This window comes from Oculina patagonica, chromosome 14 (assembly GCF_052425735.1).
Source record: "Oculina patagonica isolate OP01 chromosome 14, crgOcupat, whole genome shotgun sequence".
Taxonomy (NCBI): Eukaryota; Metazoa; Cnidaria; class Anthozoa; order Scleractinia; family Oculinidae; genus Oculina; species Oculina patagonica.
Window position 1 is genome coordinate 11,129,380 of NC_135771.1, and position 25,758 is coordinate 11,155,137.

The window sequence follows — 25,758 nt, forward strand, 5'->3', positions numbered from 1 at the left end:
GCCGAAGGAAAAGGAATCTGTCGAAGCAGTTGTTGGCCTTGAAGCACAGTTTGTCTTAACAACAAGAAATGTCGAGGGAGAACAACATTACCAAGAGCGTGATTGTGTCACAATGCAGATCAGCAATCGTCAAGGCCATGACTGTGCCACGAAAGCGCGAGTCCAAGATAACAAAGATGGCACTTACAAGATCAGCTATTTTGCAAAAGAAACTGGAAAATGCCACGCATCAGTGAAGGTAAATGATGAACATGTGTATGGCAGTCCATTTACTGTTGAAGTCAAACCCAGACAGTTCAGACCCGTGTTATCGTTTGGAGAAGAAGGTTCAGCTGCTGGAATGTTTTACGGGCCTTGGGGAGTGGCAGTGAATGAACGGGATGAAATTGCAGTGAGTGATAGTTAACAGCCATAGGATTCAGGTATTCAGTAGTGATGGAACGTTTTTAAGATCGTTTGGTACAGAGGGTGATAAACAGGGGGAATTTAACTTCGCCTCTCGGGATAGCCTTTGATAAGAATGTCAATATTATAGTGGCTGACTGTAATAACCACCGTGTTCAATGCTTTAGCGAGCAGGGTGAGCACCTAAGCACATTTAGTAGCAAGGGAAGTCTTGATCACCAGCTGAATGATCCTCTCGGTTTATCCTTAGACAGTGACGGGAATGTTATTGTCGCTGACACAGGCAATAAACTAGTAAAGATATTTCACCTTAATGGGCAGTTTTTACGTAAAATTGGCGTAGAGGGTTCTTTCACCTTCCCCTGTCACTGTATCCAATATGACAAATATCTTATAGTGTCAGACAGTGATGAACATTGTATAAAGGTTTACGATAGGGATGGCAATTTTCTGTACAAATTTGGAAAGAAGGGGGAGGGTGACGGGGAGTTCAATAGACCTCGTTGCTTGTCAGTTAACAAGGCAGGACACCTGATGGTCTGTGATGAATTTAATCACAGGGTTCAGGTATTCGAACTGAGTGGAAAGTTTGTAACAAAGTTTGGAACATATGGGAGCGAGATAGGAGAGTTTAGAAACCCAATCTCTACAGCAGTTCTAAGTAGTGGTAGGATAGTTGTAAGTGATTTCTATAACCATCGTATCCAGATTTTTGAGTAGATATGACATCCACCTTCTGTACGTAATATGAATCATGAAGTTCCTTATAGTTTGAAAAAGATTACCAGAAATATTTGTCTCCATTTTTAAGGCCTCACTGGAAACATTAGCCTTAGTATGTCCTCTTTTTTAGAAAATCTCCATGAAAAAAGTAAATCTGCTGTCAGTTGAAATTTTACCTGTTTGTTACTTGTTAGTCGTAAAAATGTTGGACAATTTTTCATGCTATGTATATACAGACCCCCTCTTAACAGTAGCCTGGCCTGAGATTATTCAAATATTACATTGCGTGTTTTAATGATATAGTTTACATTTACTAAGAGCGTTTTGGAGTTAGTTAAAAATAGTTTTTAATTCCGAATTTTTTTTATGTAATATATCGTTAACAGCAGTATTTGAGCAGTATTGCAAATAGTTTTATCTTTGCAGTTTTTATTTAGTTTTTAGCTTTTAAATAGAGGGCCACAAGTTTACTAATGTTGTTCACTATTTAGTGACACCCTCTATAAGTAAAGATCTTTATATTTAGTTCTGTGATTAAAGTAAATTTTAAGTCAGTTGAGTAGCCATTGACATAAAACTTTGTATAAATGTATATAAAGAAAATGTAGACTGGAGTGTGAATAAATTGTACTGATTTTTTTTAATCTTGCTTGATATGTGAATGCTTGATGATAACCACTAAAACGGCTGGGGTGTGCAACTCGATTGTATTTATTGATCAGTGAACATTTTCCTTAAAGTAAACGTAGTCAGTGCTTAATTGATTTTTCATCTTTGTAATAACTCACGCTGCTTTCTTAAGTAGGACATTTCCCATAACAAAACAGTGCTGTTAAGATAGCTGAAATTACTTTTTCTTGGTGCTGTATAATTTTCTAAGAACTCATCATTTGCTAATTATAACTATTTATGATTTGTTTGGAAATTTCCCGCGGTATAACATACTTACATTCACTTGTAGTTTGTAGAACATTTCCCATACCAAAACAGAAAGAATTAAAATCAAAAGAGTTCAGATGTTCGAACTGAGTGGAAAGTTTATAACAAAGTTTGGAACAAAAGGGAGCGGGAAAGGAGAGTTTAAAAACCCAATAATCTCTACAGCAGTTCTTAGTGATGGTAGGATAGTTGTAAGTGATTTTAATAACAATCACATCCAAATGTTTGAGTAGATATGACATCCACATTCTGTACATAATATAAATCTTGAAGTTCCTTATACTTAGAAAATCATTACCAGTAATATCTGTCGCCATTTTTAAGGTAGTTTATATGAAAAAGGTAAAATAACAGCTGACAGTTGAAATTTAACCTGTTTGTTGGTTGTCAGTATGAAGGTTGTAGTGGGCGTTATTAGCAGTAAAAAACGTTCGAAAATTTGTCAGCTTAACATACATATACAGACTTCCTTCTTATAGTAGCCTGAGATTATACAAATATTACATGACTAATTTTGCATTCCGTGTTTTTTATTCTATAGTTTGAATGTAAATATTTACTTACTAAAGGGCATTTTGAAGTTAGGAAATCTTAGATGGTCTTGAATTTAGTGCGATAGTTGATATTAGCCACTTTTACTTAAAAGTAATTGATGTTGCATGTCACTGAAATATGTCAACTGAGAAACTTTTACTGAACTGATTGAATGATATCTACTTTAAATAATTTACAATAGTCTCCATACTCAGTTTTACTAAGCAGACAATGTACTGTTAAATTGGCTGTAAATAAACACTGGTTTATATTCATTTCTGTGATGTAAGTAAATTTTGGGTAAATTTAGTGGCCAATAATATACAACTTTGTAATAAAATGATAAGAAAATGTAGACTTGAGTGTGAATAAATTGTACCAATTTTTCGTAAACCTTGCTTGATATGTGAATGCTTGATGACAACAACCTAAACGGGGGCGATACTCGATTGTATGTATTGAGTAGTGAACATTTTCCCTGATCATGTAAACGAGGTCAGTGCTGAATTATTCCTTACACTGCTCCCGAAAGGAGAACATTTCTCATAACAAAACATACAGATATGAAATCAAAAGTGCTCTTAAGACAGCTGGAATATTTCTTTTGGGTGCTGTATAATTTTCTCAGAACTCATTGTTTGTTGTTGTCAAATATTACAACTTTCAACTTTCTCGACGCATTTGATACTGTCTATACTTTGCACCTTGCAAGTGTCAAATACAACTTATGATTTGTTTGGGAATTTCCTGCGGTAAAACATACTCACATTCACTTGTAGTCTGACAAAGCCATCCGCATAGCTGATATAGGTACGTTCGCCTGGTGCTTATAAACCCCTTGTGCGACTTTATTTCAATACACTGACATGTCACGTTACTCATGTCACGTTAATATACCCATTATTTCTATACAGCAAAAGTATCCTGGTATTGTGCGTGACATCTTATTAAGCTAACATCACGTGACATCTTCGTGTACAAACATCGCGTGAAAAAATGGATCGATAATAATTTAACCTTTTTGAAATCGTCCATTCGCAATTCGGTAACCAAAACCATATGGTATCATTTCGGACCAAGCTTCAAATAGTGCGTATGGACTCCAGTTTTCATTCAAATTTCAATTAAGTTATTGAAATTTTATAAACTCCTGGATGAAATCAGTAAAACAATACTGAACCAATTACCGTGATAAAACCCTTCAAATATTTTCCTTGCATTTTGATCTAAAAAGTCTTTTTGTCAAAATATCTGCAGCTATACTGGTCACAATTCTAAGAAATCGTGGAATAATTCCTAGAAATGATAACCTCTCATGATCACAAAACATCTCTAATATTAAAAGCTCCGTGATTGGTTAATTCCACAAAAGTTATCAACTGTCTTGATCTTGTTTTAGCATTTCAATCAATACTTATCAATTTGCATTGTAAAAACAATCCGCGAACGGATAAGTTATCTGATAACTTAATAAAATTTGAGGGTCAAGTTGTATTTGCTCTTGTCTGCAATATTTTGCAGGTCAGAACTGAGTTGTAACGTCTCGTCTCTCAGACTGCTTGAGGCCTTTTCAGTCCCAATCACAGTATTGCGCAAGTAAACACAAGCGTATTTTCAGTATTCTAGGATTACAATTCTATCTGCAAATGGTCCGATCAGACCCGTGTAGATACACAGTGATCACGACATTAGAAATTTATTTTTGTGTTCTGTTTTACTTGTTGGCTTAAGGTGGGACATGACGCAGCAAACGTAGCAGGAGAACAATCACGTGCTGTTCACACAAAGGGGGCATTTAGTAGGGTCGAAGTCCTGTCTGTGCATGCACCTCTATTCTCAGAAAATGCAGATAAGATGTTACGGTTTATTTCATTTTATTGCGGGCCCAAGAGAGGCCCGCAACCTAACCTGAGATCATGTCCTCCCTCCCTACTTACCACTGCGGGGAAGGAGGGCATGATACATTTACTTATCGAATCGTATGTAAAAAAACCGGATTCTGGTTTTTCTTCTGATTGGTCGAGAAACAATACTAAATGAAGCGGTGTGAACTGTACTGATTGGCTGTAGTATTTCAACGAGACTTCCGGTCAAATGCTGGTGCTAATGGCTTAGGCGAGGCGTGTTAATTGCGTGGACGAGTTTTCTTCTACGTTAGCTGAAGCCCTGACAAATTTCAAGTGTAATTCTCTGAATGCAGAACAGATAGAGTGTTCGACAAAGCGTAATTTGTTTTCGTGACGGTGTTTTGGCAGTTCATCGAATGAGTTTCGGGAAAACCAATTCACCAAACAAAATATTCCAGAGGTGTTGGAATGTTTACAGTGTTTACTAAAAGCACAGGCGGCCCAGGCTCTCTCGGTAATTATTTGTTAATTATTTGCAACGGTCGTTGTCGGTTCGACTCAAGCGATCGAAAAATATGCTCCATAAATGGACGAATTTGAGATCTTTCGTTCCTAAATTACAATAAACTGTAAGCCATATAAATAAAGATCACTTACATATTGTTGTTTGTCTGTTTTTGTGTGATTTTGAGGGGTTTTGGGACGTTTATTCCTCACTTGCCGCTGACGCCCTCTACTTAGTAGGCTTACAGTTTATTGTAATTTAGGAACGAAAGATCTCAAATTCGTCCATTTATGGAGCATATTTTTCGATCGCTTGAGTCGAACCGACAACGACCGTTGCAAATTATTAACAAATAATTACCGAGAGAGCCTGGGCGGCCTGTGATTAAATCAGCAATGTAATGATTTCAATTTGCCCTGACTTTTCTTTAAAATGTCCGTCAATTTTCTCTGACTTGAAATAAAATTCCCTTTCCCTAACTTTTCTCTGACCAAGTTTCAAGAATTTTATTTTCCCTGACCATTTCCTGACCTGTGGCAATCCTGCAAATGCTGTGTTTCAGTAAAAAGTGTTTTTAAACATTAAGCAAAAAAATACTGTACAATAAAGAGATATTTTCAAAGGGAAGCAACAATATTGCTTTCAAAAAACATAACAAAACAAAAATAAAATGCAGAAGCAATGAAACTTAACAAGGGCAACTTAATATAGATAAAAGCAGCTGACAACTTTTGTGTTACAGTGCAACTACTCTAACCAGGCCACTTGCGTAAGAAAGTCGACCAATCAAAATGTTAAAATTGAGAGAACACTGGATGGCTATATTTTTCGTAAAGAGACTAATGATGTCAAAGCATAATGAGATAACAGCTCTAGAACAAATTTTGTAACCTGTTTGTAAACAAATGAAAGCAAATGTAAGTCGGTTTTACCTGAATTTGTATACTATCAATGGTTTCGGTTTTTCTGGTAACACAACCTGATTGGTCACGCAAGTTAAGATGACATTTAAAACAACGTGCAACATGCCATCAGAAAGTGGTGGTAAACAAAACATGCAAATCTAGTCACGGTGGGAGAGAGATTAGGGTCTTTGGATATTTTTCTTTGACGATCAGCACTCGGTCAAAGTTGTTGGCGCTTTTGTGCAAGTAATGCAAAAGCCCTTAACCGATTTGAATGGAATACAAAATTGTTGATTCAGTTGATCTTGTGATTGATGTGAAACAAACTCAAAAAGAAGCTGAAAGCCCTGGAACACAAAACATGCAAATCTAGCATGATATAGAGCTCTTATCAGGAGCCTGCTGGGCTCCACATTTTTACCCACTCTATTGTTTATACACACTTTCTTCAGTTAAACCTCGCTAATTTGATTTCGGTTATATTTTCGAATTCCCTATTATTTCAAGTTAAAACCCATTTCCCTTGGAGTTGCTCTTCAGTCTTTTACTATCGGCTTTTTTGAACTACCACTACAGTCACGCAGTTATAAATCATGTGGCATTGGCTAGTCAGCTTCATGCACCCAAATGCAATAAAAAAATTCATAATGGACATGTAAGAATTATGTGGGACGGAGGGGGGCATTGATTAAAATAAAGGGCAGGACACTTGCCATTGTCAAGCCTGGGAAAGGAAGTCCCTGCAAAAATCTTTATTTTCAATATAACTCCCCCACCCCCCATAAATTATAACCGGCCTTTTGTCAAAAGAACGGGGCACGTGCGCAATGTAAAAGTTTGAATTTCCCGCTGTATAAATTATAAAAGCGCAAATTTTATGTTATCTGCCCACTTAGACAAGGAAGAAAATATCAGTCAATATAAAAACCAATATTCACCTAAAGTAGTTTAGGATCTTACCTCCAGTATTAACAGTGTTGTGTATTTAGAAATTTCCAGGCTGTCATGGGCTGTGTTGTCAGTGAATGACATTCTCCATTTCAGTGTATTCCAGCTCCTGTAGCCATTCTCCTTCCACTCAAATACAACCAAACGAGCCAAAATATGTTTCCAAAGGCAAGTGATGCCATAGATGAGGTTTTAATCGTAGCTTTGAGGTCAAAATAATTAAAACTGAGAGCTTCCACCGCCATATTGGATTCTGTTTCGTTCCCAGTTTCTTTCGCGTCACGGAACACGAATAACCCGTCACGCTCCGTCACGCAAAAGTTTATCGGGAAAGACGGCTTCCACGAGGTCACGTTATTTAGCATCTCGCGTCATGCCGCGTGTTTTATTACACTTTCCAGGTACATCAGGTATAGTGGAACCCCGATTTCTAAAATGTCCAACTGAATGTAAACAAAAATTAGTTTAAAAAAAGCGTGTGTAAAATTACAATGTTCGACTGAGATAACGGAAACGACTTTGCAGGTCATAAGAAGGCCTTTTCCTGCCCTAGTTTGAGTTCGAAAATCGAGGGTTCGGAAATCGGGATTCTTCTGTATTAAATTCGGTCAATAGAGAATATTTTCTCTTGATTCGGTCTGTTTCCTTATCTCGTCACAATAAAACTTGGAGTATTATTTTCCTCTCCTCTCTACCCTTTGCATGAGATCTGATCAGTCTGATCGGTAAAGTTGTTTCATTTATATATATAGCCTTGCTCCTAATAAGAAGTTCCCATTTTTTTCCTTTTTTTTTTTTTTGCCCTTTTTTCGTATCTCGTTTTTTTCCCTTGTTTCATTTATAACAGTCTGATAATAATCAGTTCTGCACTAATTAACTTCGATGTAAACTTTAACTGCTGAAGACGATAGTAATTTATTGGCGGACAAGGATGGATTTGGAGGAAAAGGAAGGGGAAATCAGGCACTTCAACGAACGATGTAACGGACAAGCAAAAGCATGGGGGGACACACAAGGAATAACTGGGGATAGTGGGGGGGGGGGGGAAGGGAGGAGGAAGCCCATAGCAAATCCATGGGAAAACACGGTAATGGGTGTCTGAGTTTGGAGTCGCCCCAGGGATATCTGTCAGTCAAGATTGGCTGTTGGCCAAAGTTGGGTGAAGGATCGGCTGGTGCTGACCCAGGCTTGGGGTTAGCATTATGAAGGAACCAGGGAACGCATGGTAAAAGTAATGGTAATTCCTGGAGGGACGCATAAATGGAGGGGAACGCACAAGAGAATGCACCATGAATGTAAGAGATGAGAAAACGCAAGGCGGAACTTACAGGGAATTGAAGGGAGACACTGGGAACGCGCGTCAACCCAAGGTGAGAGCAAGTGTTAAGTAAAAAAAAAAGGAAGAAAGAAAGAAAGCGTCCGGAATGCACAGTAGGCTTCAGACCGATTTTTTTCCCTTTTCCGAACCCACGAGATTTCACCAGCGCAAAGCTTAAGAAGTTTATTAAATGCCCAAGTAATTTCGCGTGCCCCTCTTGTTCAACATAGCGCGCAAAATTACTTTCTATATACCGGCCAGTATGAAGTAAATTCATTTCTCGAGGACTTCTGTTTAAAGGAAACCTCCACTCTTACGACAAATTGACGTCGAATATGCCTGAATTCCAAATATTACAGGAAAAGGGAAAAATAACATCCAATAGCGACAAAAAGTGGAAAAGATTTTCGCTTTTAAATTTCCCGCGCGCCGCCTTTTGGATTTTATGACGTGTAATAGCAGAGGATCTATTGTTTTAAACAATTGGGCCACCATCACACGTCATAAAATCCAAAATGGCGGCGCGCGGGAAATTTAAAAACAATAATCTTTTCCACTTATTGTTATTTTTCCCTTGTCCTGTAAAATTTGGAATTTAGGCATTATTTCAAACAATTCAACGTCAACTTGTCGTAATAGTGGAGGTTCCCTTTAATAATACAGCTTAGGTTACGTCTTTGGAAAAACAAATTCAATAACAAGAGACAGAGCTAAAAGACTGCATAAATAAAGCATCGAATTTATTGTGGCAAAACGTCCACTGCAAGTTTCTTACAGGCTTTAAACTGAACAAACCTTTTCGTCAGCGGTTCATTAGCCTGCGTAGCAAGTGTACTCGTCTTTTGACCGTGCAAAATTTGGGCGAGTGCAGTTCGCGCGTCCAAACTGCGGTAAACTCTCGCTTCACTCTCGCTGCGCAGGCTAATGGTTCAAAATTTATGTTCAGTCTCGGCTAACAAGTTCTGGAATGTACAAATGTTTATTCTTTTTCTTTAACTGATGCTCTCACTGCTTTCTATTTCAACGTTTAGTTTTTTCACCACTGTCATGTGATCGAATTTCTCCGGGAATATATTAAAGGTTTTCAGGATCTCCTCTCTGCGATCGCCTTCTGAAGCATAGTACATTTGAACTTGATAGGCCAACCACTGTGCATCCAACACGCTCTGTAAAGAAGTCAAAATGGTAATAATGGCAATAGGACTAAGTGGAGTCCAATTCGGTCTGTAATTATTTGAGTGGTTCATTTCTTTAATCACCAATTTAATTAGTTATAGTAATTGGACTGAGTGGAGTATAATTCAGGGAATAATCGTATCTATAATAAAATTCTCGATTTTGATTTGCTCTGCGCGCGCCTATTTGCCACGTAATTGGCACGCGATCACGTGGGTACTTTTTAAATTTTTTTTTTTTTTTTTAAAAAAAGAAAAGTTAGTGTGATTTCTCATGACTTCACCAACTAAATTGAATGTAGATGTAAATGTGGGTGTCCAATTACAGGTATCCAATTTGAACTTCAAATTGGATACCTGTAACGATTGGACACGTACGCCATTTGCGCGTCAATCATATGCACTTAAATGGGTTCTTTCTTGCTGTTTTCCTACAGTTTGTAAAACTGATTGAACATACCTTTGGCTTTTTCGTACAAAAAAAATTCCTAAAGACTTCCTAACCTCGAAATTTGTTATAAATACGATAAATTAGTATTTGGACTTCGTGTAGAACAATTCAGAGCGTAATCAAAACTATATCTGACTACAACAATAGACTGATAAACGCTTTATAATTAGACATGCCACCATTGCCTCTGAAAGACAGAGAAAACCTCAAATTTACTCCAGCTTGCGAATAAATAACAAAATAAAACAACTAGTCGAGAGTTCTGTGCTAAGCAATTGGACCACGAGCCCAAGGTTTCTTCTTTAACGCGAATATTCAACGAAGCGCAGCCAAGTTGACTATCGCGCATCTTTGACTATCGCTCCCGCGCTCACATACAAACCAAAACCTATAATTTTATGAATGTTTTAGTCAAAAACCGCAAATAATTTTCTTTTTTTAAGATAACAGTCGAGCTATCGTGTTCTTTCAACGAGTAGAAAACAGTGAGAGAACCAGTCAGATTCGCGAATTCCAACGAGAAAGTCGAGTAACTTTTATCTGAAGTGAAACGGTCAACATTTCAATCATTTTTGCCCAGTACTCTGATCTGAAAAGTTAACTAAAAGCTTTGATTTGCAAGTCGTGCTATATATCATGATCACAGTTCTTAGAATCCTTGGCACTTTATTCGAGAAGCATACAATATATCAAAACATGTCTACTATCACTCTGTGATTGGTCGATATTATCAGGCTAAAAATTAACATACCCGATCAGTTCAACATTGTTGGAGGCGTTTACAACTCCAAACCCTTCGTCGTTTTCCGCATTTAATCATGGATATACAAACCTTGCTAAACAATCTTTTCAGTTTGCGATTGAAAAAAAAGTTTTTGCACTAAACAGACAGGCCTCGAGCCAGAATTTTGGTTGTTTTGAGCGAATAGTCAACGAAGCATAGCCGAGTTGAATATCGCGCCTCAGTGACCACCACTTAGAAAGGAGTGCAGTCCAAAACCTCAAGGTTTTTAATTTTCATTTTTAAGAGCAACAATCGTACGATCGTGTTCTTTCAGCGACTAGAAAACAGTAGGAGAACCAGTCAGATTCGCGAATTCCAATAAATTACGAGTAAGTTTCTTCAGAAGTGAATTCAGGGACAACATTTCAATCTTTTTTTGCCTTGCACTCTGATCTGAAAAGTTAGCTGAAAGCTTTGATTTGCATGCAGGTCATGCTATATATCATGATCACAGTTCTTAGAATCCTTGGCAATTTAAATATGTATTGTAAGATAAGAAGTATACAATATGTCAAAACAAGTCGAATACCTCCCTGTGATTGGTCGATATTATCAGACTAAAAACCACAAATTATTTTCACTTTTAAGAGCAACAATCGTACGATCGTGTTCTTTCAGCAACTAGAAAACAGTAGGAGAACCAGTCAGATTCGCAGATTCCAATAAAACACGACAAAGTCGCCACTGATTAAGTGAAACAGAAATCGAAAGTTAAAGAACGTACCGCCACGTCCTAATAACATGTCAATCATTTTCGCCCATACATCTGATAGGAAAAGTTAGCTGAAAGCTTTGATTTGCAGGTCATGCTTAATATCATGATCACAGTTCTGATAATTCTTGGCACTTTATTCTGAGAAGTATACAACATGTTAAACATGTCTAATACCTCTCTGTAATTGGTCGATATTATTAGGCTAAAGTAACCACATCTGATCAGTTCGACATGATTTACAAATTTTACTAAACAATCTTCTCAGTTTGCGATCAAAAAAACCAAGACGAGTGTTCTGTGCTAAACAGCTAGGCTACGAACCCGATTTTTTTAGCAAATAATCAACGAAGCGCAACCAAGTTGACTATCCACTCAAAAAAGGTTTGCAGTCCAAAACCTCAAAATTTAAGTATTTTAGGTCAAAACCGCAAATAATATATTTTCAAGATCAATAATCGTACGACCGTGTTTTTTTTTTCAGCGACTAGAAAACAGTGAGAGAACCAGTCAGATTCGCGAATTGCAATAAAACACAAGAAAGTTTCTTCTGAAGTGAAAACAAGACAACATTTCAATCATTTTTGCCTAGCACTCTGATCTGAAAAGTTAGCAGAAAGTTTGATTTGCAGGTTATGCTTTATATCATGATCACAGTTCTTATAATCCTTGGCAATTTAAATATGTATTGTAAGATAAAAGAAGTATACAATATGTCAAAATAAGGTTATTACCTCTCTGCGATAGGTCGATATTAACAGGAAAATAAAATAACAGGCTAAACACCACAAATAATTTTCACTTTTAGGAGCAACAATCGTACGATTGTGTTCTTTCAGCAACTAGAAAACAGTAGGAGAACCAGTCAGATTCGCGGATTCAAATAAAACACCACAAAGTTTCCACTGATTAAGTGAAACAGACATCTATAGTTAAAGAACGTACCGCCACGTCCTAATAACATGTCAATCATTTTCGCCCATAAATCTGATAGGAAAAGTTAGCTGAAAGCTTTGACTTGCAGGTCATGCTTAATATCATGATCACAGTTCTAAAAATTATTGGCACTTCACGAATATATTCTGAGAAGTATACAATATGTCAAAACATGTCTAATGCCTCTCTGTGATTGGTCGATATTATCAGGCTAAAAATTACCATACCCATGCATCAGTTCAACATTGCTGGAGGCGTTTACAACTCCAAACCCTTCTTCGTTTTCCGCCTTTAATCATGGATATACAAACCATACTAAACAATCTTCTCAATTTGCGATAAAAAAAATAATTTTGAAAAACCAAGACGAGTGTTCTGTACTAAACAGTCAGACTACAAGTCCGAGTTTTGTTCTTTTGAGCAAATAGTCAACGAAGCGCAACCAAGTTGACCATCGCGCTTCGTTGACTACTACTCAGAAAGGATTCCAGTCTAAACCTATAATTCCACGTATTTTAAGCCAAACATCGCAAATAATTTCCCTTTATAAAGCAAAAGTCGCGTAAACGTGTTCTATAAGCGAATATAAAACAGTGGGAGAGCCAATCAGATTCGCAAATGTCAATAGAACACGAGTAAGTTTCCACTAATAAAAGTGAATTAGACAACGATAACGTACCAATACGTCCTAACAATATTTCAAGCATTTTTACCTAGTGATCTGATTTGAAAAGTTAGCTGAAAGCCTTGATTTGCAGGTCATGCTATATATCATGATCACAGTTCTTAGAATCCTTGGCACTTTATCAAGGTATTCTAAGTAAACAACATGTCAAGAAACACGTCACGGTATAACACCACTTTGTGATTGGTCGATATTTTCAGATATGTCAAAACATGTCTAATACCTCTCTGCGATTGGTCGATATTATAAGGTAAAAGTTACAGTGCTTGATCAGTTCAACATTGTTGAGACGATTACAACTTAAAAACCTTTGCTGTTTTCCGTCTTTAAACATGGATATAAAAACTTTGCTAAACAATCTTCATGAAGAAGTATCCTGTTCGGTGTGCACGGATACATTCAAAAATCCAAAAACACTGCCATGTTTACACAGTTTTTGTCTCCACTGCCTAAACGGCATATTACGAACGAGTGGCCGCCGTGATGCGATAGTCTGCCCAGAATGCCGAAGAGAGACCAGAGTCCCCACAAGTGGAAATCTTGCCGACCTGCCGACCAACTTTCGCATCAACAGTTTGCTAGATGTCCTAGCGATCAAAGAGTGTAATACCACGGGCGTCAAATGTGGAAATTGCGACAAAAGAAGTGCAGAGAGTTTCTACTGTTTCCAGTGTAGTTCTTTCTGGTGTGGCCAATGTATCAATGGCCACAACATGATGCGTCCGAACAAGGGGCACCGCGTGTTAGCGCTTAAAGACTTTCAAGATCAAGATTTTGAAAATGTTTTAAAGCGACCTGCGTTTTGCCAAAAGAAGCACCACGAAGAAGAAGAGCTCAAGTTCTTTTGCAAGAACTGTGAAGTTGCCATTTGCAACACTTGCGCTCTGACACACCACGAAGGTCACGCCAAGATAATTCTGGAAGACGCTGCAAATGAACGCAAGATACGAGTGACATCTGTCATTGAATCGCAAAAGGAAAACGTGCAACACAAGAGAAAGAAAATCACCAAACTTGATGAAACTTGTACTCAAATTCAAGAAAGAGTCGCTACCGTGAAACGAGGCGCGCAGAAGTTTGCTGAGAAGATGATCGGTGTCATCGAAGCGAAGAAACAGGAAATATTTAAAAAAGCAGAACGACAGGCAGCAGAGACAATGGAGCGTCTTGTGATACAAAAGAGCGAGATTGAACACCAAGTGAACATGACTGAGACAGTAATCGAACAAACTGAAACACTGTTAAAACAATGCACAAGCGCCGAGATTGTTCAATTAGATTGTTCGTTAAACACGATCTTTCCAGAAGGAGGTAGTAATGAACTAGAGAATATTGACTGTGACCTTGAAGGCTTTCGTCAATTCATTTTCGTAGAAAATGAAACATTAATGGACAAAGCAAACTCTGAAGGAATCGGCTTATTGAAAACATTGCTCAGCGATACCAGCACGCATCAATCAAGTGCCGAAGGAAAAGGAATCCGTGAAGCAGTGGTTGGAATTGAAGCACAGTTTACCTTAACAACAAGAAATGTCAAGGGAGAACAACATTACCAGGAGCATGATTGTGTCACAATGCAGATCAGCAATCGTCAAGGCCATGACTGTGCCACGAAAGCGCGAGTCCAAGATAACAAAGATGGCACTTACAAAATCAGCTATTTTGCAAAAAAAACTGGAAAATGCCACGCATCAGTGAAGGTAAATGATAAACATGTGTATGGCAGTCCATTTACTGTTGAAGTCAAACCCAGACAGTTCAGACCCGTGTTATGGTTTGGACAACAGGGTTCGGCTGATGGAATGTTTAACAAGCCTTGGGGAGTGGCAGTGAACGAACGTGATGAAATTGCAGTGAGTGATAGTTGGAACGATAGGATTCAGGTATTCAGTATTGATGGCACATTTTTAAGATCGTTTGGTACAGAGGGTAATAGACGGGGGGAATTAGACTTCCCCCGCGGGATAGCCTTTGATAAGAATAACAATATTATAGTGGCTGACTCTGGTAACCACCGTGTTCAATGCTTTAGCGAGCAGGGTGAGCACCTAAGCACATTTAGTAGCAAGGGAAGTCTTGATCACCAGCTGGACTTTCCTGTCGGTTTATCCTTAGACAATGACGGGAATGTTATTGTCGCTGACGCAAAAAATAAACTAGTAAAGATATTTCACCCCAATGGTCAGGTTTTACGTAAAATTGGCGTAGAGGGTTCTTTCACCTTCCCCTATCACTGTATCCAATATGACAAGTATCTTATAGTGTCAGACAGTGGTGAACATTGTATAAAGGTTTACGATAGGGATGGCAATTTTCTGTACAAATTTGGAAAGGAGGGGGAGGGTGACGGAGAATTCAATGAACCTGGTGGGTTGTCAGTTAACAAGGCAGGACACCTGATGGTCTGTGATGCAGATAATCACAGGGTTCAGGTGTTGGAACTGAGTGGAAAGTTTATAGCAAAGTTTGGAACACAAAGGAGCACAACAGGGGAGTTTGACCCAAACTCTACAGCGGTTCTTAGTGATGGTAGGATAGTTGTAAGTGATTTGGAAAATGATTGCATCCATATTTTTGAGTAGATATGATATTAGCCTTCTGTACGTAATATGATAGCTAGAAAAAGATTACCAGTATTTTTTGTCGTCAATTTTAAGGCCTCGCAGGAGACGTTAGCCTTTATAGGTTATCTTTAAGGAAGTTTCCTGAAAAAGTAAAACGACAGCTGTCAGTTAAAATTTGACCCATTTGTTAGCTATGATTATGGAGGTTGAAGAGCGTTTGCAGAAAAAATTTGGATATTACTTGTAATCTATTAAATACTACAGTTGAACCCCTACTGAGTGGACACCCTTTTAGCGGCCACCCCGTATTAAGTGCCAGCCCAGTTATCTAAGTCCCAAAAGTATTGCCAGTACAACACTATAAATAAACCCTTATTTAGTGGCCACCTCTATTAAGCTGCTGCGGCCACCTTTCAGCCGTCCTGATGGGGATTCGTTTATTGTTTTTACCTCTATTTAGCGGCCACAGAGAATTTTATACATGTAGATTGGCCTTGTTTTCAGCAAAGCAACATAATGACAGATAAGCTAAGTAATAACCTTTTGATTTCCTGGCAATAAAGTGATGTTTCTGTCACGCCATATGCTATTTTCGGAACCCCCTGTTAAGCGGCCACTTACCATTTCCCCAAGGGTGGCCGCTTAAAAGGGGCTCGACTGTATACAGATCTCTTCCTAACAGTAGCCTGAAATTATACAAATATGACATTATGCATTTTTATTATATACTTAAAATTTACTAAGAGTGTTTTAGAGTATGGGAAACTAAGATGGTCTTGAATTTAGTGCGATAGTTGATTTTAGCCAGTAATTTACTTTGTGTGCCACTGAAATATGTCAACTGAGAAACTTGAAGGCTGAACTGATTGAATGATATTTGTTATAAAACTACTTTAAATAATTTACAATAGTTTCCATATTACGTTTTACTAAGCAGGCAATGTACTGTTAAATTGGCTGTAAGTAAACAGTTAAGTTAATATTTAGTTTTACGACGTAAGTAAATTTGGAGCAATTTTAAAATAAAGTTGCCAATAAGATACAACTGAATATAAGAAAATGTAGACTGGAGTGTGAATAAATTGTATTGTTTTATCTTTAACCTTGCTTGATATGTGAATTCTTTATGACAAGTACTTTAATGGTGACATTCTTAACATAGTAAGTTTCATGCAAACAAAACACCTATTATTCATTGATTTTGAAAACGCCTTCAATAGCTTAGAAATGGGAGGCTCTCAAAAAGTGTTTGGAATAATTTAATTTTGAACCTGACTTCATAAGTTGGGTCAACACATTTCATAATCAAAGGCCCTTTGGGCAGCCTTCCTGTCACTTTCATATGACGATCAAAGGAACTGATATTGTTTCTGAACTATCTGAAATGCCTGCTTTGCTTGGAAATGCACTGATAATATTTACTTCAAAGTCATAAAAAATAACACAGTGGCAGCATTAGTATGCAGGGTCCAGTTTGCTATTTATACTTTATGCCAGAGTTTTAGAATAATTTGGCGATCCATAACATTCTGTTTTGTGAATGAGTAATTGACTACTTTTTTGAGGGTAAGAAAATGTTTTTATTTTAATATTTATTCCTCTCCCAATGATATACACCTTTTGTGAGTATGAAATAAAAATACTCTATGGACAAATAAATACAAAATTGATGAACTGTCAAAATATTAAAACCTTCACTTGATTATTAAATACGGTGGACAGAGAGGTAACCCATGACTTCCACAGACATCATTTTTCAAAATTCCCTGACATTGCCTGATAAAAAAAAAATACAAAGGAGTGCGGAAGACTGGCACAAGTAATAATGTCCAGTACAATCCCCTCCCCCCCCCCCCCCCCGGTTATAGGCCCATCTACCTGGAAACAAAAAAATACATCCGATTATAAACGAGAGTTAGCTATAAGAATAAGAGACCATATAGGAGGAGGGAGTGGTGGGGGGAGGGGAGGGGGGTGCAAAACACTAACAGCTTACAGTTGTTGACCTAAGTAACACTGTTTGTTTTTTTGCAAAGATTAGAACAATTATGTACAAAGTAATGTTATAAAAAGTCATCACTTGTTACTTCACCCAGTGCTGTCTCAATCCCAGGTGTCTCTCATACTTTCTGCTCATTACCAGTTGCTGGCGCCTCGCTTTTGCCTTGTTTATTTGCAGAGAAAATGCAAAGTACCCGAGGAGGAGGCAGTCACCCAGTGTATCATGTGACATTTCTGGACCCAAATGCAATAAAAAAAAATTCGAAATGGACATGTAAGAATTATGTGGGACAGGGGTCGCGGGAATGGATTAAAATAAAGGGGAGGGCACTTGCCATTTTTAGGGTTGGGGAAGGAATTCCCTGCAGAAATTTTAATCTTCAATTAATCCCCTGCCCCACCATCACCAGGGGGGAATCGGGATTTCAAGTGACGGTGATGATCAAAGGATTTTTTTGGGTTTGAAATTTTCGATTCTGGAATTTTTTTGAGTAGGAAAATTTGGCAAGTATTTTTTTAGTGGCTTGATTTATTGCGGTTTTCAGTGAAATGCAAACTCTGAAATTCAATTCAATTCTTTTTGCTGCTGTCAATCACCTTTGCGGACCTCTCGGGAAACAGGTAATGTGGTAGTGCCTTGGCCGCATAGTTCTGCGAATAAAGTACAAACACTGAGCATGTTTCTTATGTTTTTCTTTGTGTTATATCTTCAGATCATTCCCCCTTTCTGAAAAATTTAATGGCTCAGAAATTTGGCATGGGATTATTTTGGGGGTTGGTTTTTGGTCCAGGGATTTCTTTGGGTTTTGTTGGAAGCCCTAGGGATTTTTTTGGGTCTTGATTTTTGCCCCCATTTGATCATCCCCGTCACTTGAAATCCCCAGTTAACCCCCCCTCCCCCCCTGGGCCACCACCTTATAAATAAAGACCAGCCTTTTAATACAGTCAACTCTCTCTAAGACGGACACCTTTGGGACCGGCTGCAACTGTCCGTCTTAGAGAGGTGTCCGTCTTGTAGTGAGTCGAGGTAACATGACACCAGTAATTCTGAAATAATAAAGCTAAACCTATGCACAATACAACAAACCTTTGCAAACTGCAACAAGACTAAAATAATAAAAAGACCGCATTCGCTTGTAAAAGCAAAAGTTTAGAGCTTCTACAAACTGTAATACTATAAGAAGAAAACGACCTCACTTAAGCTGAGAAGTAATCCGTTAAATGTCATTGTTTTTGGTATACACGTATCCTTAGGGTGCTGACTAACTTTGCTTTAGGTCGATATGAATTTTGGAAGTTTTTTTACTAGAAAAAAACATGAACAAAACACTTCTCAAGTGTCCGTTAATTAATGATTTCAAAGTGTCCGTTGTCCGTCTTAGACCCGGGAGGTACTCCCATAAATTTCGGATATGGGTGTGCCGCCAAGGTTCTTAAACCCTGACCCTATTTAAGGATAAAGAAAGCGAAAATTGATACCCTTTTTAAGGCCCAAAACCGAAAAATGACACCCTATTCAAGGGGAGGAGAAGCGTTCCGTGACGACCCAAATAACAGCTAACCGCGCACGGCAAGACACAAATCTTTATAAATTCGCTTTTCTAATACCTGAACAGAAAATTCAGTTTTAAGATATCTTTTTTTCGTTTAGCTGGGCGTTTATTTTAGATAATAGAATTTAGGTACCCTATCTAAGGATCACACCGGGAACACATTGCCAAAAGGAGCAAAAATGATACCCTATTTTAGGACCGAGAACCTCAAAAACCATACCCTATCGGGCGGCACATACCTATATAGCCCACATATGGGAGTATCCCCCCGGGGTCTTAGAGAGGTGTCCGTCTTAGAGGGAGTTTGGTTACAGTAAAATGACTAAAAAACGGCAGGGACCATCACCAGGTGTCCGTCTTATAGAGGTGTCCGTTAAGAGAGATTGGACTGTAGTCAAAACAACGGGACACGTGCGCAATGTAACAGTATGAATTTCCCGCTGCATAAATTATAAAAGCGTAAAATTAAACAAAGTTATCTGCCTACTTAGACAATAAAAGAAAGAAAATATCAGTTGATATAAAAACCAATGTTCACATACAGTAGTTTCTTTACTTACCTTCAGTAACAGTGTTGTATATTTGGAGATTTCCAGGCTGTTGTCAGTGAGCGACATTAAAACGTGCTCTGCATTTCAGTGTTTTGCGGCCACTGTAGCCATTCTCCTTCCACTCAAATACAACCAAACGGAGAAAAATATGTTTCCAAAGGCAAGCGATGACATAGATGGGGTCTCCATCGTAGCTTTGAGGTCAAAATAAGTTTATAAATCCCGAGAACTTCCACCGCCATGTTGGATTCTCTTTCGTTCCCAGTTTCTTTCGCGTCACGGAACACGGAAAAAACGGCACGCAATGCATATGCAGAACCGATGGCGTTTCACAAAGGGTCTTTAAAAATAATTTTCAGGAAATTGGTCAAAAAATTAACGTTAATAAAAGTAGCCCACAAGTTATGACACTAGTGTGTTAAATTATTGTTTTCCAATGTGGAGTGAGGAGAATTGGCATAAGAACAATTTTCGGTGCAATGGAGAGTTTGGTCAAAGAAGGGGAGACAATTCAACCTCGTTCCCAGGGCTTTTCCGTTGGTAATTTGGAACGGGCGTTCCAGATTTCCAAGGGAAAAGTCTTTGGAACGAGGTTGGGGAGACAGCGTGGGGGCAGGGTTGTGGTGGGGGTGAGAAAAACGCTATAACAGCTTACATTTTCTGACTTAAGAAGTAATGTTAGATCATATTAGTGATTGCGCAAATTAGCATTTTGAGGATCTGTTGAAATTCAATTCAATGTGATACAGCAGTTTTGGAGTCACATAAATACATTTTTCTCATAGAAACTGCTACAGTAGAACCCCGGTAATTCGAACTCTGAAGGGAAACGAAAAATAGTTCGAGTTAGCGGGGTTTCGAGTTATCGGGGTCGATTGAATATTCAATTTGCCAAGTTAATAATTGATAGTTTATCGATTTTCAGCACTTTAGTACACAGTACAGTGCAAATTAAACTTATCTCGTCAGAAACTCTCAAACGATCATAAGATAAGAGTGGAAAATGACTGTCAGATACGTGATCTGTTCGTTGCTCTAATTAAAATCAAATTGCTGTAGTTTTCGTTTTAGTGTTTAAATCCGATTGCACGACAAGAAGAGCTAATGTGATGTCAATTGGGCGTATGTAGTGAATTGCAAAAACCACAGTTCGAGTTATCGGGGTAAATTTGACCCACATTTTAATCAAGGGAAACGAAATTCAGTTCGAGTTAGCGGGGTTTTCGAGTTATCCGAGTTCGAGTTACCGGGGTTCTACTGTATACACACTATACACTCAAGCAGGGTCAAATGCCCTTTCCTAACCCTAAGCCCAAACGAATTTAGAGATTCTGTTTACAGAATCTAATAGAACTCATCCGGAATCTAATTTGACTCTTTCGTTTATACTTTGTATTGTTTCTTTTCAACTGCCCCGGAGTATTTTGCTTTTGTGTTATGCGCGGCGATTTCTTGCTGAGGTTAAACTTGACTTATGTTCACGTTATTGATCGGGTCGATCGCGCGCAACAGAAAAACAGAATCGGTCAACCGTCTGCATAAAACGACGTCATGACGTCATCGCTTAAAAATTCTCGAGGAAGGCGGTTTTGACGGGATCACGTTATTTACCATCTCGCGCCACAGCGTGTTTTATCACTCGTTCCAGGTACGTCAGAGCCAGCAGAATCCAGATTACTAAAACCTCCAAGGCAAACGAAAATTGGTTTGAAAAATCGAGTGTAAATTTGCGCGCAGTGTTCGACTGAGGTAATGGAAACAACTTTGGTTAGAGCAGGTCGAGAGAATGCCTCCTTCCGCCCTTGTTAGAGTTATCAGAGAAATAGAAGGGTTCGGGAAATGGGAATTCTTCTGTATTCAATTCGTCCTGTTCCCCAGGGGGGTACTCCGGCTTGTTAATGACGGGGATGATCGAAGGATTTTTGGGGTTTCAAATTTTCGATTCCAGGATTTTTTTGGATTGGAAAATTTGACAAGTATTTTTTTGGGAGACTTAATTTAGATAGAGGATTTTTTGGGGTATTAAAAACGAACTAAACTGGAAGTGCCTTGCCACGGCCTTGGCGTATTAATGGCATCATAAATAAACAAAACGAGTGTTCTTTGTGTTATGTTATTGCCACTCCTGGCAATCTAGGGGTAATTTGACTAGGGATTTTTTTTTTTTTTTTTTTTTTTGGGGGGGGGGGTTATTTTTGGTCTAGGGATTTTTTTGGGTCCTGAGTTTTGCCTCCATTCGATCATCCCCGTCATTTACAAGCCGGAGTACCCCCCCCCCCCCCCTGGGTTCTGTTCCCTAATGTTTCACGATACAGACTATAAAGCTTGGAGTATCGGTTTCCCTCCTCTCCCTACTCGTTTCGTGGGATCAGTTACAGGGGGTTACAGGGGAACACATCAGTGAGAAAACCTATCAGGAATTCATGGGGGACCCCCGAGGGGAGTACTCAAAAAGGTTTTTTGCGGGGAAACTCCGCCCGAGGTCCAACGCCTTACCCTTACATATACCATTTTGACAGAAAAGGAACCGCTTTCGTTTTCCTACCAGCGATTGAATATTTTTAGGTTTTATTTCAATAACCTTGAACGAAGACAAACATTTATAAAAGGCATTAGTAGCGTGTGGAAGCGACTCAAGGTCTACGATATAAAATTATGGGAAACGCTTACAAGCGCGTACAACAGGGGTGATGCAAGTTGGCAATATTGTCTAGAAATGAGCACGCAGGTGTTGATGGAAAATACATTACGAAATGATAGTTGAAAGCGGCTCAAAGGGACTGCTTTTAACAGACATCAGTGCAGAATTCTCAGTATTGATCGGAACTCAAAATTTATCAAGCCACATTGATCTGAGTTATCATTATACAGTCGACTCCCGATAAATCGAACCTTCAAGGGAAATTGAAAAAGGTTCGAGTTATCGGGTGTTGAAAATAAATGACTGGAAATAAGGAATCAAAGAGCTCTTCGAGCCACTAATGAATTTTTTTCACCAAGTTTTACGTTTAGTTTTCATACCTTGAATATATATGAGCAGCAGGTGATTCAAACATTTCTTTGATGCAATTAAAAAAGCAGAAATGAGGAAACATGCGTGACCTTAAAATCATCAGCATTTTAGTGGACCCCAGAATGTCTATTGCATTGATATAGGATATATTCGTCAGATTAAATCAGTCGGTTAGGTATCAGGATGGGATGCTAGAGGTCGTGAGTTCAAATCCCGGAGGTGGCATTTTTCTTTTCTATTTTTTTCTTTTTTTACCCCGTAAAACTAAAATGGTTTGTTTATTATATGCTCCGTAGGTATGCATTGCAGAATAAAAGCATTTACATGTAAGCCGTTAAGTAATAACGCTGTAAACATATAGACTGATTCAGGTAAAAATGTACTTGTGCTTTTACATCTGAATAGCTCAGTTTTTATTTTCTTTTGAACAAGCAGCGACGCATGCGATTTAAGCCAGCGCTCTGGTTTCTAGATATATACATCGTTGATGGAGCTTGTGTAAAACCCGATTTAATTTTCGAATGCTTCTTCATGTACGACGCTAGCTGTACAGATAGGTCAACAAAAGTCATCGATCGATTAATGGCTCTCAATGTCCACTTTTTTGGCGGTCGATTACTTTCTACACGTAATTGTCAGCCATATTTTGTTTATTTGCTTCTGGTTTTTCCTGTCAAACCCCTTTTAATTTAACAGGCCGCCTTTTTACGGCCGCCTTGCTACACTCTTTCTACAAGTATATCTGCTGGTCAGCGGAGTTGCAAAGAAAAAGTTTACAGATGATGGACCATGTGAGTGACCAGGCTGGCCCCTAAACTTCCTGAATTAAAAATTCAGTCGTAAAAACGGTGTTTAATGAGTTTCCATTCATGCAGTGTACATTTTAATCAAATTTGATTACAGAATAGAGAAGTCAAGTAAGAATAAAACAATACATCTCTAAATAACTGTATAAATTTAATGTTTCGACTCCCGGGGGGGCCAGAACGGGGAGGGCAGCCACCCACACGACAGAATGTACCGACACAGGCCCCAGATGAAAGGAGGAGTGAGCGAAGCAAAGGCGGGAACGGCCACCAAATGACGGAACCCCAACCAAACGGACGCACCCAACCGAAGCCGAAGGACCCCGGGGAGCCCCCGAAGGCCGTATAGGAGTACCCCCCCCCCCGGGTTCGGACTACAGTACACTGTTTGTTTTGACTTGTCACTTTTTACAGACATGGTTCGAGTTATCGAGGGTAAAATTATATAGAAAGTGACCTGAAGGGAAACGGAAATTTATACTTCGAGTTAGCGGGAAGTTCGAGTTATCGAGGGTTCGAGTTACCAAGGGTAAAATTACAGTAAATGTGAGCTAATGTATGACGGGAATCCAGGGGAAATCGATTTTGGTTCGAGTTAGCGTGAGGTTCGAGTTAGCCAGCGTTCGAGTTATCGGAAGTCGACTGTATTTTGTTTAAAACGGGCCCGGTCTGCTGTTTGATAAACAAATGTCGCTAGAGAATTCTCAAATTGATTATGTATGCTGAAATACGCCACTCATACATGATAAAGGAGATAATTCCTTGAACAATAAGTCACTTTCGGGTTAGTGCATAGTATTATTTTCATGTAAATTAACTTATTTAAAGCGTTATGCACTAAGCGTCGGTTTGAATAAAAATTTGCAGCGCAAAGATCGGTTATTCAGCAATGTTCGAACATTTCTTGGCCGATGAGTCGTTGTGTGTCGCTCTTCATTTGAAACGAAGAAAGAGGCGTGCGCGAAGGATATTTTCAGGGAGGGGACGAATAAAACTAAGAGCTGTCAGATCAGAAATGAAGCGGTATTGCAAGCTTTTAATTTCACTGGTTTATCATCCCATTGTTTCATAGGTCTTTATACTTAGACCTACAGTTTGTATTGTATAAATAAATAAGAGACCATCGTAGTTAAATCAACGCGTCGTTGAAAGTAAATTATCTAAGGAAACAACTGCTGGACGCGTACTTGGCCCTAGATATTGACTTGAGATGTGACTTGATTCTCGATTTTTGTAACCCATTGTCCTCATCAAAATTGCTGGGTCTCTCATCACACTGGGCCCGGTTGTTTGAAAGCTGATTTACGCCAACTCCCGGTTAAAGGTTATGGGTAGGCCTTTCTCGATTACCGTATTTACTCGATAGCGCCCCCCCCCAACCCCCCCCCCGAGCTGGAAAAATCTTTTTAAACCCGAGAAGTTATGGGACGTTTTGATCTGGATTGTTCAATTTGTTTTTTAAAGGTGATTGACAGTCAAAACTGAATCTGATGGGAAAATGATATTGATTAGTAGTTAAAACTCAAATCAAACTTCGTGTTAGCCCAGGATTAGCTTAATCGGGCTTTAAACAACTAGGCCCTGATTATCACAAGCCACTTTAAAGGTAAAACTAATGACATCACAAATGACACAAAGAGCCTGGGGGTGACCGCAACTCCCATGTAGAAAACTGAAAAATACATTCAAAGGGGGCAAATGAAGTGAGATTGCAACTTACTGATAGCAGGTATGAGATATATCCAGTTTCGCTTGCCATGTGCCCATGTGACGTGATTTAATAAACATTTCAGCTCGTTTTGCAGCACGTTTTTGTTTCGCGTCACCGTCACGTCATCCGTTTTGGTATAAAAAAACTCCCTCTACGAAGCCTGAGCTGAGAGCACAAGCTATCAATGACCCATTCACGCAACTCCCATGAAAAAGAAAACTTCATGATCAAATAGGCAAATAAAGTAACATTGCGACTTTTACTAAAAGCAGGTATGAGATACATGCAGTTTCACTTGCCATGTGACGTGATTTAGTAAACATTTCAGCTCACTGAAAAACACCCTCTGGAGTTAAACACTGCACGTTTTTGTTTCGCGTCACGTCATCTCGTGTCACGTCATCCATTTTTCATCTTTTTGAGGCGAGCAGATACAGGAAGTACTCAGGCACATCTTTCTCTTAAATTTCATCGGCTGCTCAAAACATAACGCTTGTCGCTGCCCGGTACGTATATACAGCTAATTCGAGAAAGGTTGTCGAAAAAAAAGAACGAAAGTGAACACGACAAGACCGAAAGGTGGTATGGGTATCACTTGAATTTTGCATATTGGCCTTGAGAAAATGTACAAGTTTGTATTTTTGCACGTGAAGATTTTGTTTTTCTTCTTAGGAGGACTTTTTCTGTAGCTT

The 25,758-nt window shown here is 38.7% G+C and overlaps 2 protein-coding genes and 1 pseudogene across 3 annotated transcripts in view; 2 read left to right on the plus strand and 1 right to left on the minus strand.

Annotated features, from left to right (window-relative positions):
- Nucleotides 1-2,132, plus strand: part of LOC144638969 (uncharacterized) — a 2,869-nt pseudogene extending 737 nt beyond the window's left edge.
- Nucleotides 1-25,758, minus strand: part of LOC144637653 (ATP synthase mitochondrial F1 complex assembly factor 1-like) — a 120,684-nt gene that overhangs the window by 70,909 nt on the left and 24,017 nt on the right. Inside the window, exon 10 of one of the 2 annotated variants that reach the window (XM_078496715.1) lies at nt 8,848-9,290. The exons of the other annotated variant lie outside the window; for it this stretch is intronic. Coding sequence (XP_078352841.1) covers nt 9,117-9,290 — 174 coding nt within the window. The 3' untranslated portion in view covers nt 8,848-9,116. Of the gene's footprint in view, nt 1-8,847; nt 9,291-25,758 lie in introns of those variants that run through there. 2 annotated transcript variants of the gene reach the window in all.
- LOC144637650 (E3 ubiquitin-protein ligase TRIM71-like) lies at nt 13,188-16,533 on the plus strand. Its single transcript, XM_078496709.1, has one exon. It carries the CDS (start codon nt 13,200-13,202, stop codon nt 15,447-15,449), a length of 2,250 nt encoding a protein of 749 aa, XP_078352835.1. The 5' UTR covers nt 13,188-13,199; the 3' UTR covers nt 15,450-16,533.